Source organism: Nyctereutes procyonoides, unplaced genomic scaffold (assembly GCF_905146905.1).
Source record: "Nyctereutes procyonoides isolate TBG_1078 unplaced genomic scaffold, NYPRO_anot_genome, whole genome shotgun sequence".
Lineage (NCBI taxonomy): Eukaryota > Metazoa > Chordata > Mammalia > Carnivora > Canidae > Nyctereutes > Nyctereutes procyonoides.
The window spans coordinates 12,289,652-12,308,828 of record NW_026575044.1 but is presented as its reverse complement, the minus strand read 5'-3'; the positions used below and the strand labels follow the sequence as shown (position 1 = coordinate 12,308,828).

Here is a 19,177-nt window from a genome sequence, read left to right as displayed (position 1 = left end):
TAATGTTATATACACATACTGTGATGCAGCTTTGTTATCAGGTTTTGCTGATCCATCAGTTTCTAAAAGGGTGTATTAAGATCTTAATGAGGGGATCCCTGGGTGGCGCAGCGGTTTGGCGCCTGCCTTTGGCCCAGGGCGCGATCCTGGAGACCCGGGATCGAATCCCACATCGGGCTCCCGGTGCATGGAGCCTGCTTCTCCATCTGCCTGTGTCTCTGCCTCTCTCTCCTTCTCTCTCTGTGACTGTCATAAATAAATAAATAAATAATTAAAAAAAAAAAAGATTCTTTAAAAAAAAAAAGATCTTAATGACAGTTGTTGATACATCTGTTTTCCCTGCATTTCCAACAATTGCTTTATATAGTTTGAAGATATAAGTGGTGTATATATTTATATCTTCTTACTCTTCTTATATTTCACATGTGAGTGAAATCATATGATATTCATCTTTCTCTGACTTATTTCACTTAGCATTATTGTCTCTGGGTTCATCCATGTGATTATAAATGATGAGATTTCATTCTTTTTTATGGGTGAGTAATATTCCACTGTGTGTGTGTGTGTGTGTGTGTGTGTGTGTGTGTACACCACATCTTCTTTATCCATTCATCCATCGATGGACACTTGGGTTGCTTCCATACCTTGACTTTTGTAAATAATGCTGCAGTAAATATGTAAAGATAGGGGTGCATATGTCTTTTCAAATTACAGTTTGCACGTTCTTTAAGTAAATACCCAATAGTGAAATTACTGGATAATATGGTAATTCTATTTTTTTTTTTGAGGAAACTCCATACTTTTGTCCACAGTGGCTGCACCAGTTTGCATTCCCACCAGCAGTGCAATGCTTGTTGTTTCCTGTGGGTCTTGGTGGCTTGAGGGTATTTTATTTTATTTTATTCCATTATAATTAACATATAGTATTGTATTAGTTTTAGATGTACAGCATAACAATTCAGCAATTCCATATATTGGATTCCTGTTCATTTTCTGAATTCATTCTTACTCCTCTCCCTCCCATGTTTTAAGTATATGGTGACATACTTTACATCCTTTTATTTTGTGAATCCCTTGACTTAGTTTTATAGATACACTTATTTTTACCTCTTTTGTGCTTCCTACTTTTCTTACTCCTTCTGGTCTTTCCTTTCTACTCAAAGAATCTCCTTTAACGTTTCTTGTAGGGCTGGTTTAGGGTCATGAATTCATTTAACTTTTGTTTGTCTGGGAAATTCTATCTCTCCTTCTGTTCTGAATGATAGCCTTGCTAAGTAGAGTATTTTTGGCTGCAGATGTTTTTCTTTCAGCACTTTGACTATTATCACACCACTCTCTTCTGGCCTGCAAAGTTTCTGCTGAAAAATTAATTGATAGCCTTGTGAGGTTTCCCTTGTGCAAATGTTTTCTCTTGCTGCTATTAGAGTTCTCTTCAGATCATTACTTTTGGCTCTCTTATTTACTTTGGGTCTTGGTGCAGACCTCCTTGGATTGGTTTTGTTTAGGGCTCTCTCTGCCTCCTGCATCTGGATTTCTGTTTCCTTCCCCAGATTCAGGAAGTTTTCAGTTATTATCTCTCCAAATAAATCCTCTGCCCCCTTTTCTCTCTCTTCTCCATCTGGGATCCCTATCATGCAACTGTTATTTATGCTTGACAGTGTCACTGAGTTCCCTGGGTCTATTTTCATTTTGCATATTTTTCCCCTCTCATCTGCTTAGCTTGATTACTTTCCATTACTCTGTCTTCCAGGTTACTGATCTGTTCTGCTTCCTCTTGTTTGCTATTTATTCCAGGTGGCCCACTTTTAATTTCATTTAGTGAGTTCATTATCTCTAACTGGTTCTTTTTTATTTCCTGTCTCTTTGTGGAGTGTCTTACTGAGGTCCTCCACTTTTTTCTCAAATCTAGAAAGTATCTTTACAAGCATTACTTTTAATTCTCTATTAGGCATAATATTTATCTCCATTTCACTTAGATCTCTTGCTATAATTTTATTCTCGTCTTTCAGAACATATTCCTCTGTCTCCTCATTTTGTCTAACTCTGTTTCTTATTATATATTCATCTTTTCATCAGTTTTACAAGTCAATTTACAAGCATAAGTTTATTCTGCTACTTTTCCCTTCATATAATTTTTACATTGATAAATATACAACCTCTCAACTGTTAAATAAAAACTGTTAATAAAATGTTCCAAATAGTAATATGTGTATTAAGAAATGGCACAGAGGAGCAGTTGGGTGGCTCAGTGGTTGAGCATGTCTGCCTTTGGCTCAGGTTGTGATCCCCTTCTTCCTCTTCCTATGTCTCTGCCTTTTCTGTGTGTCTCTCATGAGTAAATAAATAAAATCTTAAAAAAAAAAGAAATGGCAGAGAGATCACAATTTGTAGTTTTAATATTAAATTTGGAATATTTAATGGTGTATTTTTGGTGGTTTACACAAAAACCTGTCACATATAGCATATCCACATATGAATATATGTTATTAAATAAATAATCTGTAGGTATGCTATTTGCACTTATTGCTCTTTTAACATATAAGAATCTGAATTGCATGCAATAGGCAATTGGAATCTTTTTTTTAAGATTTTATTTATTCATGAAAGACACAGAGAGTGAGGCAGAGGGAGCCCAATATGGGACTCGATCCCAGGACTTCAGGATAATGACCTGAGCCAAAGGCAGACACTCAACCACTGAACCACCCAGGTGCCCCAGCACTTGGAATCTATCCAGCTTCTTCATGTTTCTGTCACTAACAATATCTGCAGGAGTGGGGGTGTCATTAACTCAGAGCAACCACAGGATTAACAGAAGCCATATCCTGGAATAAATAATGTATAGTTTGCCATCCAGTTGATTCTATGGAATATCATATACAAACCATAAATACTTTACAGTAGGATTATGATTTTATTTCACAACCTTCCAAAATAGGGAATTGTGAAAATCTTTAACCAGATGGGATGAACCTGTCTGAATGTCTCTTATTTTGATTATCCCACTTCTGCTGATCTTCTGTGCATCCCATGCTATCCCTAGTCCACTCCTGCAGGGCTTACATCCAGGCAGACATCTAGGTTTATATTGTATATGGCAGAGAATCTCTAGCCCCTGCATCTAAAACTGCTCCGAGTACAAGCCTTAAGTGAGTGTCTCATCCAACTCCATTTAAAAGAGGTTTCTTTCAGCTGATTTCCTACCTCCAGTAGCCTTGCCATAGGAACTACTTTTCTCCATTTGTACAGTCCTACTGAGTGTTCTGTGTCACCTTCAGCTGCTCCTTGTCTGTCCCATCAGGGTAATGCAAGAAATGAGAAATGGAGTAGGAGAGAGGTCAATGAGAAAAAAGATAAATCCCACTTTTTTTTTTTCTGTAGGCACAGTTTCTGATAGTATTGACAGTGAAATAAACCCCACTTTAGAAGGAAACATAGATGCCCTTATAATTCCTGTGTTAAAATATTAAGTATCTTTACAAGTTGCAGCCACTTCCTGGATGTTTTATTGTATAACCACATCAAGTCCTCAATCTTACAAATTGTACTTATTATCTTAGGATATTCTTAACATTGAAACATTAAAATAATTGTTGTAAAGCTGAAAACCTACCTTAATGGTGACTAGAATTATACAAAGATATAGACTCTTTTAAATTTTCTTTTGGTGTAGGATAATTAGATAATGGTTCTAGAATAACAGCTAGTTCTTAAACATATTTTAAAGAATGAATTATTTTCTTTTTAAAGATTTACTTAGAGGGCATGTGAGCAAGGGGAGGGGCAGAGAGAGGGAGAATCTCAAGCAGACTCCCCACTGAGCCCGATCTGAGCTCGATCCCATGGCCCTGAGATGATGACCTCAGCTGTAGTCAAGAGTTGAATGCTCAACTGACTGAGCTGCCCAGGTGCTCCAAGAATGAATTTTAAATTGAGGGAGGGCGTACAAATTTGCTACTGGGGGTCTGTGAACATAACATTTTGTGTGTATTGTATTTTGGTTGGAGAAATTAAGAACCACTGTCTTGATATAGTAGTATTCAGTACCTAGTTAAGAGAGATTTTGTAGGATTATGTATTAAAGGTTTAATTTGCAATGCCTTTTAAATTAATGTATTTATTTTATTTTAGAAAGCAATATTTATTGCAACACAACAGTTGGGCTTACAACAATGGCCAGCTCAGAAAAAGAAAATCATACAGTTTTATAATCAACTGCAGGTGAGTGTGGAATGACATGTTAGCAGCTCTTTGCTCCTGAATCATTCTGATCAAGGAGGAAACCAGGATAACAATAAAGTGTTTTACTCATTTATTTACCCAAATTTGGCTGCTCAATTCTCACTTTAACTTTGAACAGATCAGTCCTTTTCACCTTTGTCCCCTTAATACATGATTCTAAAAAACCCTCCAGTGTTCTGCCTCACATAGCTAGCTATACCTTCTTTGAATTTTCTGTCCCCATGAATGAGCCATTTGGAAAATATGGTGCATTTCCCTGATTACTAGTAAAATTGTACATCCTCATATATATTTCTTTGCCATTTGAGTTTTCTATGAGTTGCCATTTCTCAATTGGATTTTTTATCTTTTTCTTACCAATGTGTAGGCTTTTCATTATGTAATTTCATATCCTATTTCTTTCTTGTTTCTGTACATTACAAATAAATTCTCTAAGTCTTAGATTTTCAGAAATATTCAGTTCAAGAGACGTTGTTAATGCAGTAAAGTCCATTGATCATTTTTTATGGTTTGTGTTTTTGTGAATTTTTAGAAATCTTTTCTATTTCATAAAGATATTTTATGGTTATTTTCTAAAATGTTTTGATACTTGCAATTTCCATTTCTAAGTTGTCTAGAATTTCCTTTTCTTTAAGGTGTCAAATATGGGTCTCTTTTTCCTCAGATGGATAGCCATTTCCCAAGACTTTTCCTCCCTGGTTTGCTGTTTCTCTCATATACCATGTTTCCAATATAATAGGTTGGATTTCCTTGTTGATTTCTTCCATATTTTATTATTTTGGCCTTTATCTTATGACAGCACCAGTCCTAATTACCATAGCTTTATAGTAGGTCTCCATGATTGGTGGTACCAATTGTAAGAGGAAAGAAAAGCTATTCCTGACCCTCTTAGGGTTCCTGGCTGAATCTGAAAATCAAATTGACAGGTAGATTAGCAGGATAAAAACATGCACATTTTACTGTATTTGATATTTTTATATATAGGAGCCTTCATATAAGAATGGAAACCCAAAGAAGTGACCAGAATAGGAAGTTTATACCTTTTAGATAAAAAATGAATTTGTGAAGAATTGGCAGGACAGAGGGGTTTGGACTGAGGGTGTAGTAAGTGGTAAAGAAGTAACTGGGAAGATGTGGGCCAGTTGAACCAGGTTTGTTCACACAGCCTTGTCAGCCCTGCATTCCCCATAAGGATGTCTCTGCTCTCTGGGTACAAGGAGGGTGCCTTTCAGTGGGAGTTTTGTGACCTGTTTCAAAGAAGAAAGATGGTGGTGTTTAGAAAGGGGGTGTTTGGAGTGACCTTCCTGCTTCTCCATGTGAAAAAGACTCCTCCAGCTTAATCTGCTTAACACGCCAGGGTCAAGGTGCCTAGCTTGTCCTGAGCCCTATCTCAGCCATAATCTTTGATTTTTGCTATTTTCAAGATTCTTAGATAATCAGTTCACTGACTGCCAGTTTTAAAAAAAATCTTGTTTGGGTTTTTATTGGGATAGAATTGAATAAATAATTAATGGTGAGAATTTTCATGAATATAATGGGTTGATTTAATAAGTTAGTCTACCACAGCTTCATAGCATCAGAAAGCACTAGACTCCTGCATCAGGGAGGTTTGTTAGTCATTCAGCAACAGCAGTAGCCATGTCCCTAAGATTGAATTCTCAGAGGATGACACAGGGTCAGGTGATAGGTCTGTGTGCTGCACACACAGTTGGTTGTTCCACAGAAGAACCCCATGCTTAGGAGCACTGCAGTCTTGTGAGGGGACTACCCCAGACATTCCTAACCTCTACTCTTGAAGGGCACATCATCTTTGTTGTTCTAGCCAGCAAATAAACATTCCCCATCCTGGTAAGAGGATTATCTCTATCTTCCAAAAACTTCTTGCTATACAAACATCCTTGGAAAGGTAGCCCCAAACAAAGCTTTCAATGCCCCTGTTCAGAGGCATGTAAAAGTGTCAGCAACCGTAAAGACTTGTCTCCCAAAAACTCTACCCCTCATTTATACACTGTCTTGGCTTCTGGTGAATTTCCCCATGACCACTCTATTGACTGCTTTGATTAATCTGACTGACAAGGACTGGAGCCAGACATATTCAATTTATTTCATACAGCGTTTATGTAAAGCCTATCTCAGGAGGACTATATACAGTAGGATGGAGCCAACCTAAAATATTAATCTCAGCCATGCCCATCCAAGGTTCTGGGCCCAAACAATGAAACAAATCCTAAGGCACCAGACTCTACCTTAGAAAGCCAGTGAATTTCTCCTAAAATTACTATATTGATTGTTCCTCTTGGTCCAAAAGATTAATCCAAGTAGAGCAAGATTGTCAGTTGTACAAATGTTTCTTGGCCCTGAAGGAGGAATTGATTAGGGCAGTTCTTTTTCCTAACAACCCTAGACAGTGAATTGAGACTGTCTGACTGCCTTCCAGGGACAAGTTGATGTTTCCTTAAATATTGAATTTTTAACATGTTAACTACCTCTAATGTGCAAGTTGCATTGTTTTAGGGAAGGAGACTAGTGTCTGACTTCTACATAAGAAATACAATCATAAATGTATACATGGTGCCCTTAAGAAAGACTTTCTTAATAGTTGTTGGGTGGGCTCCCCAAGTGGGATTACAACGGTTCAAGGAATTCGGCATGATGGTGCCTCTGCCATGGGTTCTCAGGTCAGTTCTAATAATTAGATTTAGTTTGTTTGGTTTTGGGTTTGTTTTGTTTTTGTTTTTGTTTTTTTGTTTTTTTGGAGTGGCCACTTGAGGACAAGCAGTCCAGTCTAACCTGTTTGCCTTCTCACGAGCCAGATGGCATTTGTCTGTTCCATAAAATGAGTGAACCATGGAGATAGGGGAAGACATCCAAGTTTTCTTGAGGTATTGACAGGTGTTTTGTCTGGGAAGCGGAGAAACTGAGGCCATCCCTGCTGCTTCTGATAGGCCTCTCAGTAATACTTAAGCAAATAAAAATTAAATCATGGTCAATTCCACTGGTAGGGGATGGCAGTCCCAGCAATCTGTAAAATGAAAGGCTCCTACAGTTGTTTGGAATGCCACATTAGAGTATTTTCCTTTGTGAGGAAGGAGAGACAGAGTTTTGAAAAAACAGATGTTCAATATCCATCCCTCCCCCTGTATTCCATGGTCTGAGGTATGTCTGGCCTAGGTGTCTGGGTTTTTGCTATCCTTGCACTGCCACAAAATTGGCATGCCTCATTTTAGTAATTCTTACCCTAATTATTTTCCAAACATCTCCTGCTGTGAGACAAGAGGGACAAATATGTTTTTATGGAACTTGTAACCATTATATACCCTGCTTTGGCCTATTTGGGCCACTAAGAAGAACTCATCAGGAAGTGTACTCAGTCAAGTAATCATTATCCTATGGACTAAGACCATGACAATCCAAGAGAATCTGTATAGTTGAACCAGAATTAAATTTTAATCCTCTAAGCCCCATTTTGAAATGTGCACAGTCAGGATGAACTGGGGTTGTGATTATGGACAAGAAGGAAGCAACCATGCTCAGGAATGGTTAGGATTGAATCCCAAATTTCCAAAATAGGTTTCTATAATCCCCCATCTCTTTTATGCTGATAATTACCCAAGAAGCAGATGAAAGGAGATGATCCCCTTCTGGGGATGTCCACATTCAGTGACCAACCCTCCCTGGCAAGGTGTGTGGACAAAGAGAAGGTAAGGGGGAGAGAGTTGGAAATATTTTGAGTCCGTCTTCGAGAAGGCTGTTTCAGTGCTCAATCATACCAGATACATATGGATGATAGGGAGTGGAGAGACCCCATAAAATATCTTGACCATCAGCTCAGGGTTAAGAGACTCTTGAAATAAAAGGTATACCATTGTTAGACTGCAAATGGTACAGAGTCCAACTGACAAAAATTTTGTTTCAAGAAACATAATGGTGTAGCTGGAGTTAGCTGATTGGAATCAACAGCAATCCCATAGCTTGAAATAGTGTCATTGTCGGTGAGTCACCATCAATAGTCCCAAGACAGGAGGTCACAGATCTAATGTGGGACCTGCAGGAGTATGTGGGGCTCATTCGTGCCCTAAGTCAGTATGACTTTTCCCATTATGAGACAGGAGTCTGGAGTGCAGCAGTATTCTCTGCATCACAAACACAGTTCTTTACTTGGTGAGTTCTGTGATGGGGAACGTGTTGCCACATCCAGTGTGATGTTGTGTCCAGAGACAACAATCATGGCAGTCTGGGAAGGGCAGGCTGGATGAGCAGCATGATTCTGGGTCATCTCAGTAAAGAACAGATCCTCATCACGGGCCCATGAGTAGCTCAGTTTGAGGAGCAGCCACAATTTGTTCCCACAGTTCACAATCCTAGAGAGGGTTGTCTTTAATCTTCTAGTCTGTGGTTTCCCAAGCGGCAGACCAACTAGCAAGTCAGAGTTGTCATCAGTGGGCAGGATTGACAGATGTGCTCTGGTTCTACATAGCTGGCTCTGAGGAGGGACAGCAAGAGCCTTCAGGTCCCAGTGAGGCTGAGCCACCAGGACACTAGACTGAGGCATTCATGGGAATCTTTCTAAATTAAGGGCTTAACAGAGCCAGCAGCTTTGCTTCAGGAGGTGAAGTAGGGAACAAAGTCACTCCCAGAGGGGCAGCTGCCACTCATTCATGTAAAGCCATGATGCCACTACAGCCAGTTAGCCGCATTCTTGAATATATCATTTCTTCTCGACATCCAGGGCTTCTCACCTTGCCTATCAGACTAGAGAATCACAAGACCTCCATGAAGATAGATTGTAATGGAAATGAAAAAACATTTTAGATTTATCCATATTTGAATTTTGGCATATTTATTTAATATATTATTAAGAATAATCATTTCTTTAGTGCTATTACAATTGTCTAAAAGAGATGATCAGGGACTCTTTTTAAGAACATCTGGCCCTTTCCCTCTTGCCTTAGTCCATTTGGGCTGATATAGCAAAATACCATAGATGGGATGGTTTAAACAACAGATGTTTATTTCTTATAGTTCTGGAGGCTGGGATCAACATGCTAGCTGATTTGGTTTCTGCTAAGAAACCTCTTCCTGGCTAGATAGTCACTTTCTCACTCTGTCCTCACATAGTGGAGAGATGTTGAATTCTGAACTCCCTCTCCCTCTTCTTACAAGGACATTAACCACCCTCATGACCTCATCTAATCCTAATTACTCAAAGACCCCACTTCCAGTATTATCACACTGGGTGTCAGCCTCAGCATTTGAGTTTTACAGAGATGCAAACATTCTTCACTCCATGACACCAATTGTGATTGGGTTGGACAGAAGAAGATGGAATCAAGCAAATTTTGTAAGACATGAGGGACTTTGGACAACGAGTACCTAGTGGTTTTATTAACTAGATCAGGAAATAAGAGAAGCAACAAGTATGAAAAGGTGTAGGTTAAATTATGTTGACTTTGAAAATCATGTGAGACATCCAGATGGAAGTATCTAATAGACCACTGAAATTTCACTTAGGCACATAGAACCAAAGACCAAGGAAAAGATGTACACATTAGGAAGTCATTAGAACTCAAGTCATAGTTACTCACTCAAGTTGATGAGATTGGTAGGGCCATTGGCGGGCGGGGGGGGAGAGAAAAGGATGAATTAGGGAAGACTAAAATAGAAATGACGTTCAAAACTCAAAAGAGAGAAGAGAATAAAGAAGAAAGCTGAGATAAATCATATTACAGAAGCCAATCTTAGAGAAACATACAGAAATAAAGGAGAATTGGAAAGAGATAAACTGTAAAATATCAAGAATTGAAAGTTATCCTTTGAATTTTAAAATTAGGAAATTTCTGTTTATTTTGACATTAACCTAGTCAATGGAAACAGAACCCAGATTATAATAAATTGAACAGTAATTTGAAGGGTTTCCAGACATAGAGATGTATTTGTAAATAAGAACCTTCAGATTTCAGTTTAGCTGAATCATCAGTAAACCAAAACTAAATCATAAATCTGCAACTTTGTTTTAGACTTGTGTTGGTGTGATGTTAGTAGGCCCAACAGGTGGAGGAAAGACAACAGTCAGAAGAATTTTAGAAAGAGCATTAACACTATCACCAGTTGAAGACCTCCTGTCAGTTACAGAAAGGGAATCTATTTCACAGGTAAATACTAAGTAATATGTTTCTCTATTTCTTCAGACCTTAATTTATACTTCAGTAACATTTTATGTCCTATTTACATAAGTATGTTTAATTTATTGCTAGGAATTTAGTAGTTAGGAATCATTGTAGTAAATTGGATTTTTTAAAGATTTATTTATTCATTCATTCATTCAGAGAGAGAGAGAGAGAGAGAGAGGCAGAGACACAGGCAGAGGGAGAGCAGGCTCCATGCAGGAAGCCCAACGCAGGACTCGATCCCGGGTCTCCAGGATCACACCCCAGGCTGCAGACGGCGCTAAACCGCTGCACCACTGGGGCTGCCCAAATAGGATTTTTTTAATTTGAATTAAAGCTAGTAATTACTAGTATAAAATAAATCTATTAAATTATATATTTATTTTGTAATTAGTCACCTTCACGGACTAGTTAAGTTGTAATTGTTTTTATAGGTGATCAATTGAATCATCTTCAAATGAATATAATTTTGTCTCTTGTAATATTTATATAATTTATATTCTTACTGCATTCATTAACCCTCCAAGATAGTGTTAACTATAATAATATCTTGTTCCTTACTTTATCAGAAATGCAGTTTATATTGCTGTATTTAATATGATATTTGTTCTTCATGTATGGTAAATATTCTTTTATACTTTGGTAATTTTCTTCCATTCTCATTATACTTTGGTTTTTGACTTCTGTAATTTATGAAATAAATTATATATAACACCCAGTGCTCACCATGACAAATGCCATCATTTGTCACCCGCCCCCACCTCCTTCCAGCAGCCCTCAGTGTGCTCTCCATCATTAAGAGTCTCCTATGGTTTGTCTCCTTCTTTTGTTCCCTCCTCCCCATATATTCATCCATTTTGTGTGAAATCATATGGTATTTTTATTCAATATAAAGTTAGATTCCAATAAATAGTGTGTGCTTCAGTTATCTTATTTAAAGACTCGGCAGTATATTCCAAAAGTTTTAGAAAGTCAGGGTCTTAGTTCTACCGATGTTTTTTCAGCTAGTGTGCAGTTTCTTTCCATTTTCAGATGTTTGTTTCAGTAAGCAAGAAAATTTATTTTTTTTTGTAGTTCTTAATAAATAACTCTTTCTCCTCCTTGATTAAATTTATTCCAAAGCATCTTATTCTTTGGATGCTATTATAAATGGAATTAGAATTTCTTAATTTTTTGTGTTGTTGAAGTGTGTTCGTTGCTGCTATTTAGAAATGCAACTGATATTTGTGTGTTGATCTTGTATCCTACAAGTATGCTGGTTCATTTATTAGCTCTAGTAGTTGTTTTGTAGATTCTTTGTGGATTTTCTATATATATAATCATGTCATATTTTTTTAAAAGATTTTATTTATTCATGAGAGACACACAGAGAGAGACAAAGACAGAAGCAGAGGGAGAAGCAGGCTCCATGCAGGGAGCCTGATGTGGGACTTGATCCCGGGACTCCAGGATCACGCCTTGGGCTGAAGGCAGTGCTAAACCACTGAGCCACCCAGGCTACCCTCATGTCATATTTAAATACAGATAATTTTACTTCTCTCTCTCTAATGTGGATGCTTTTTATTTTTTTTCTCACCTAATTACCAGGCTAGAATTTTCAGTGCAGTGTTTAACAGCTTTGGTGAAAATGGGAATTCTTGCCTTGTGCTTGATTTTAGAGAGAAAGCTTTCAGTCTTTCATTATTGAGTATGAAGTCATCTCTGGGTTTTTCATAAATGCTCCTGATTATATAAGTAAGGAAGTTCCTTTCTATTTCTAGTTTGTTGAGTGTTTTTATCATGAAAGGGTGTGAATTTTTATCAAATGTTTTTTCTGCCTCTCTTTATGTGATCTTGTGGTTTGTTTCCTATGTTGTATTATATCACATTGATTGATTTTCTTTTGTTAAACCTGCCCCTCCATTCCTAAGATAAATCTCGTCTGGTCATGTGCTGTTACATTCAGTTTGCTAGCACTTTTTTGAGGATTTTTGCATCTCTGTTCATAAGGGATATAGTATGTAGTTTTCTTATGGTGTCTTTGTGTGGATTTGGTATCAGAATAATTCTAGCCTCATAGAATGTGTTGGGAAGTATCCTCTTCTTTTCTATTTTTTGCAAGAATTTGAGTAAAATTGATGTTAATTCATTGTCAGATGTTTGGTGAAACTCCTCTACCATCTGATTTTGGACTTATTCTTGGAGATTTTGATTACTGATTCAATCTCTTTACTTGTTACAGATTTGTTGAGATTTTCTATTTCTTGAGTCAGTTTTGATAATTTTTGTTATTTCTAGGTATTTGTATCCTGCAGATTATATAATTTGGCATATAGTCATTCAAGTGTTGTTTTTTTTTAAGATTTTATTTATTTGACACAGAGGGTGCACAAGCAGGGGGAGTGGCAGAGGGCAAAGGGAGAAGGAGAAATACTCTCTGCTGAGCAGGGAGCTTGATGCAGGACTTGACCCCAGGACCCTGAGATCATGACTTGAGCAGAAAACAGATGCTTCACTAACTGAGCCACCCAGGCGCCCCATAGTGTTTCTTATAATCCTTTTAATTTCTGCAAGGCACTAGTAATGTCCATACTTTATTTCTGATATTATTTATTTGTGTCTTTTTAATTTAATATTTCCTTTTTATTGAGGTATAATTGACATGCAGTATTATATTATTTCAGGTGTACAACATAGTTATTTGACATTTACATATATTGTGAAATGATCACCACCAGTCTAGTTACCATGTCACTATACAAACTTAATACAGTATTATTGACTCTGTTCTCCATGCTGTGCAGTGCTCCCTAGGACTTAGTTATTTTATAACTGGAACTTTGGACTTCTTGATTCCTTTCACTTATTTTGGTCCCCCTGCCAGTATCTTTCCCATTTGGCAACCACCCATATATTCTCTGTATCTATGAGTCTTGGGTTTGTTTTGTCTTTTAAAAAGATTCTACAGGGGATCCCTGGGTGGCTCAGTGGTTTAGTGCCTGCCTTCAGCCCAGGGCATAGTCCTGGGGTCCCAAGATCAAGTCCCGCATCAGGCTCCCTGCATACAGCCTGCTTCTCCCTCTGCCTCTGTCTCTGCCCCTCTCTCTCTCTGTTTCTCATAAATAAATCTTTAAAAAAATTAAAAAGATTCTACATGTAAGTGAGATCATGTGGTATTTATCTTCCTCTTTCTGACTTATTTCCTGAGCATAACCCCAAGATCCATCTGTGTTGTTACAAATGGAAAGATTTATTCTTTTTTTAATGACTGAGGATTCCATCATGTATACACTTTGTGTGTGTGTGTGTGTGTGTGTGTGTGTGTTCGTGCATGTATACACACCACATCTTCTTTATCCATTCATCCATCAGTGGACATTTAAGTTGCTTCTATATTTTGGTCATTGTAAGTGATGTTGAGCATAGAGGTACATATAACTTTTCAAATTAGTGTTTTTGTTTTCTTCCAATAGATACCAAGTAGTGGAATTGCCAGATCATTAATTAATGATCAGAAATTATTAGGATCTCTTTCTTTGGAGTGAAAGACCTCTTCTAAAACTCTTGATATTAACAGTGTAAAAATTTAAATAATTGTATTATAGTTGATGCCTTTAAGAAACCACACTGGAGGGATCCCTGGGTGGTGCAGTGGTTTGGCGCCTGCCTTTGGCCCAGGGCGCGATCCTGGAGATCCAGGATCGAATCCCACGTCGGGCTCCCGGTGCATGGAGCCTGCTTCTCCCTCTGCCTGTGTCTCTGCCTCTCTCTCTCTCTCTCACTGTGTGCCTATCATAAATTAAAAAAAAAAGACATTTAAGAAACCACACTGGATTTTTTCAGATTTCAGGAAGAAAAGGAAAAGTAGATATTTGTGTTTTAAATCCAAAGTGTATCACTGTTAGTGAACTATATGGACAACTGGATCCTAATACTATGGAATGGACTGATGGATTATTATCAACAGCAGTTCGGAATTATGTATATTTTAACAATGCAAGGATCTTAAAGAAAGACAGTGATTTCGGATTGAAATCAAGAATCTCAGATGCATCTAATGTAAGTTAATATGGAAGGACTATTTTTGACTATGTGGATAAAATATTTTTATCCATTTTTTAAAGCATTTAAGCATTATTAGATCCTTACCAGTATAAAAGAAAATTTAAAAATCAGTTTTAAAAAGGAGAAAAATTAAAAGCTATAAAAAACTGAGATAATATGCTATTGTGTCTTAAAATGGTTGATAAACAATAAAATGAAAGATACTGGCTTTTAAATTAACATAGAGTGGAATAAGTGTAAGCAGAGGATGATCTAGTCATTCTGACACCACTAGTATATCTTACAAATTAATGAAGTATGAACATAATTCAATGGCAAGGTAAATAAAGCTTCTGATACAAAATTCATCATATAATCGTAAATAGAAAGAAAAAATTTGAATGTTGTATATTCTCATAAGTTATAAGTAGAAATTACTAGTAAATTTCATTAGCCAAAATATAATGGAAGAATGACATTTAGAACCAAACAGATAAGCAAAGGTTTTTTTCAGATTTTATTTATTTATTCATGAGAGACAGCGAGAGAGAGGCAGAGTGAGAGGTGGGCCGGATGCAGGACTCGATCCCAGGACCAAGGATCATGACCAGAGCCTAAGGCAGATAGATGCTCAGCCACTAAGCCTGCAGAGATTTGTTTTTAAGTTTTTACCTAAATTCCAGTTAGTTAACAGAGTATGATATTAGTTCCAGGTGGACACCATAGTGATTCAGCACTTGCATACTTCACCTGGTGCTCATCAAGATAGGTATCCTCTTAATCCTCATCACCTATTTCTCCCGTTCAGTGGCCTCTCTGGTGACCAGCAGTGTGGTCTCTAGAGTTAAGAGTCTTTTTCTTGGCTTCTCTCTCTCTCTCTCTTTTTTTTTTCACTTTGCTCATTTGTTTTGTTCTTAAATTCCACTTATGAGTAATGTATAGAATTGTTGAATCACTGTATTGTACACCTGAAACTAATATAACAGTGTATGTTTACTACACTGGAATTAAAATTAAAAAGAAGGCAACATTAACTCTTCCAATCCATTTTTTTAAAAATACAAGTCCCTTATCAGGGACTACGATTTACAAACACTTTCTTTCATTTTGTGAGTTGTCTTTATTTTCTTGATATCCTTTGAAACAAAAGCTTTTAACCTTGATGAAGTTCAGTCTGTTTTTTCCTTTGCCACATTTGTTTTTTTGATATCATATCTGAAGACAGTTTTGTATAATTCAAGGTCAAAAGACTTTCTTCTGTGCTTTGTTTGTAAGAGTTTTATAGTTTCCACTTTTAAATTTAGGTCTTTGGTCTGTTTTGAGTTGATTTTTGTGTGCGATATAAGAAAGGGATTCTGATTCATTCTAAAATTTTAGAATTATGACATAATAAAATTTTAAAACTATCATGAAGAAGGGGGAAAATACCCACCAAAATATCCACCGTGATTCTTTATAGATGGTAGAAATTCAGAGCATTTGTTATCTTCTTTGTCCTTTAACAGTATTATTTTAATGTTATATAACAAGCATGTACTTAACTGTATGGGAGGGACTAAGAGAATTCTCTATAAGAAATAGCCTGTGATCACCCCTCAGCTGAGCCACACTGTGTTGCTTCTGTGGAGGTCTTTCAGCAACAGAACCTCTGCCTTTCCCATTTTCATACTCAAGAGACCATATTGGCATATAGTCCATTTGGATTGGAAAGTGTGATCAAACAAATATTATTGCTTACATATTTTAGGTCTTCAAACTTGATTCCTCTGATGCAGCAGATACTGACATTCATGTGTTTGAGAAGGAGGTGGGGAAAGATGTCAACATTCCAGAAGGTCAGAGAAAGTGTTACTAAGATTCAGTAAAGTGACTGATTAACAGAGGAGACAAACTGAACCAAACAAGCTTTATTGCTAACTTTAAAAACATTTTTAATTAGTGATATTTTGTTCTTATACTATTTATTTTTTTCTTCATTTGTTTATTTAGAATCTGTGTAGTGTTACCACATACTGTGGTATATTTCATCTATCCTTATGTTATAGAAGCAGTAGGTCTTATTAAGCCCTTTCAGTTTATAAATGAATATTAATATCTCACAAGAACCAAGTAGATATTAAAGGTAGAAGTAATATTGTGTGGAAACCTACAATAGCATTGCCTCTGAAGTAGGACTCCACACGGTCTATATAATACAACCCAAGCATACCCCTCTAAAAAGAATTGCACACCCACTGTGTACTACTTTGCAGTGTGCCAGGGGCTGGAGAGTGTGTACAGTGAGGTTCCTAGAGCCCCCTTAGTCTCTCACTGCTCCAGGCTGAACCTTCAGCCACACACTCATTGTTTTGCTCTTAAATTCCACTTACAAGTAATGTATAGAATTGTTGAATCAGTCATATGCCAATGTTTCAGACTTTGAAAGAGGCTTCTGCTGTTGCTTGACATTTCTAGAATTCCTCAGTTTGTGTGTGTCACTTCTTGGCATTTGAGTTAGGAGAGCATAGTCTTTGGGCATAGTGAGTCCCCTTCCTAGGGCTTTAAGACAGGCACCAAGGCAAGTATTTCCGTCAGTCAAAGCCTCCAGCATCCTGATTCTCCTCCCTCTTCTGCTGGGATTCTAATGTTCACAGTCAGCTAGCTATTTTGTACCTCCACAGTGACCCTCACATCCTTCCTCTATCTTGACCAATGAGTTTTCTACAACCGTGGAGCAGGGTGGTGCCCATAGTGTATGGAAAGAGGAGTAAATGGGGTCACAGTGTGAATTACTCAGAAATCTATTTGGTTCTTTCTTCGAAGGGCATCTACTTCCGTGCTCTATTTTCCCTTCCATGCAGAAGGGGGAAACTCACAAACTATATTATTGTGGAAAAGATAAATCCATGAATCTCTCCCTTTTCCAGAATTTAAGGGCTAATGATACAATGCAGTAATCTAAGAATATTGAAACAATATTTAAAGAATTACTAAGGTGTATGGTGTAGATAGGGTTGTTTTTATTTAATAGATATTAGAAACTGCATATAAACATATTCAGTCTAGTATTTTCTAGGATATCATTTTTCCAAACAAAATAGAAAATTTGCAAGGTTGTAATAAAAGAAGACTGAGATTATTCTCAGTTATATTAAAAATACACCTTTCTCTGCAGACTATGAGTGGCAGTGGATTATTTTAGATGGTCCAGTGGATACCTTCTGGGTGGAAAATCTAAACTCCATGCTGGATGATACTAGAACATTGTGCCTAGCAAACAGTGAGCGAATAACCTTAACTAATAAAATACGAGTGATTTTTGAGGTAGACAGTCTTTCTCAGGCCAGTCCTGCTACTGTCAGCCGATGTGCAATGGTCTATATGGTAAGTTTCCAAAAGCATATTTCTTAAAATGTATTGTTTAGCCATCATCTACAGCATTTTTAATGACTGTTTATCAATACCCCTGGACTCAGAGGTGATCAAAGTAGTTAAGTTTTGTGTTCCCTAAAGCCTCTAACCCAGAAATGAATAAGAGAGTAAATAGGACTATTTAAACTAGGACTGCTCCGTCACTGGAATGTCAGTATTTTCCACAGCCGTGAGCAAGTAGTGCCCTTAATAGGCAAGATAGGCTGCCGGTATGGATTCTTTTCTAGTAGAGGAAGACTGCCGTGAAGCCTTTCCACACCTGCTCTATGACCCTCAGGATTCGTGGAACACAGGACAGTGGTGAGGGAAATGGAAGACACAGCAAAGAATTCTTTTTTTAAAATTTAAGTTGAATTAACTAACGTATAGTGTATTATTGGTTTCAGATTTAGAGCTCAGTGATTCATCAGTTGCATATAACACCCAGTGCTCATCACACATCACATGCCCTCCTTACTGCCCATCACCCAGTGACCCCATCCCCCACCCTGCTCCCCTCCAATGACCCTCAGTTTGTTTCCTGTGATTAAGAGTCTCTCATAGTTGAGAACAGATCATTCTTTAAGCTGTTCTGATCAATTGCACTTTGATGAATGATGATTCTGATCCATATTTTGTGTGGGGCAGTGGTGAACTAAAGAGATGGTAAGTAAGAAGATGGGCACTGTATTTTTCTTTATTCATGTAAAATTATTTTTTGCTTTGTATTGTTAGGATCCTGTTGATCTGGGATGGGAGCCTTATGTTAAGTCATGGCTTTTGAAAACTTCAGAAATTATGAATCAAACAGGAGTGGGTTGTCTTGAATTCATGTTTAAAAATAGTGTCACAGATGGACTACAGTTTATAAAGAAGCATAAGAAATATCAGCCATTTCCTGTCCAAGATATAACGACTGTTATAACTCTGTGCAGAATTCTTGATGCTTTCTTTGACTTCATGAGTAAAAATGGAGGCTTTGGAAAATGTGAGTTTCCTTCTTACATGATGTGATCTTGTATTTCACCTCATCAATACCAATGATTTATCACCTTCTATTAAGTCTTATAAAAGAAAACAAAGGAAGACCAGGAATTTTTAGTCATCTTGAACCAACAACAAACATAGAACAGCCTAGGATCATTCATAAAGGAGCATGTCATTAATGTAAAGTAATATCATGTGTATGTTGAAGGGTCACTGAAATGACTAGAAGGAGTTCTAAGAGGGTCTCTATTCAGAAAGAATGCTTTTGGTATGTTTTAACAATTCTCAGAGATAGAAATAGTGGGGGAAATGTGTCCAGAATTCTAGGTGTGAGATGTAATCATGCAAAGGTATAAACATGGAGTGTA

The 19,177-nt window shown here is 37.3% G+C and overlaps 1 protein-coding gene across 1 annotated transcript in view; it reads left to right on the top strand.

Annotated features, from left to right (window-relative positions):
* DNAH14 (dynein axonemal heavy chain 14) overlaps positions 1 to 19,177 on the top strand; it is a 321,116-nt gene that overhangs the window by 143,328 nt on the left and 158,611 nt on the right. The window contains 7 exon segments of the mRNA XM_055324379.1: positions 4,132 to 4,221; positions 10,260 to 10,394; positions 14,232 to 14,447; positions 16,180 to 16,267; positions 16,933 to 16,938; positions 17,587 to 17,795; positions 18,558 to 18,810. Of these exon segments, the coding sequence (XP_055180354.1) occupies positions 4,132 to 4,221; positions 10,260 to 10,394; positions 14,232 to 14,447; positions 16,180 to 16,267; positions 16,933 to 16,938; positions 17,587 to 17,795; positions 18,558 to 18,810 (997 nt within the window).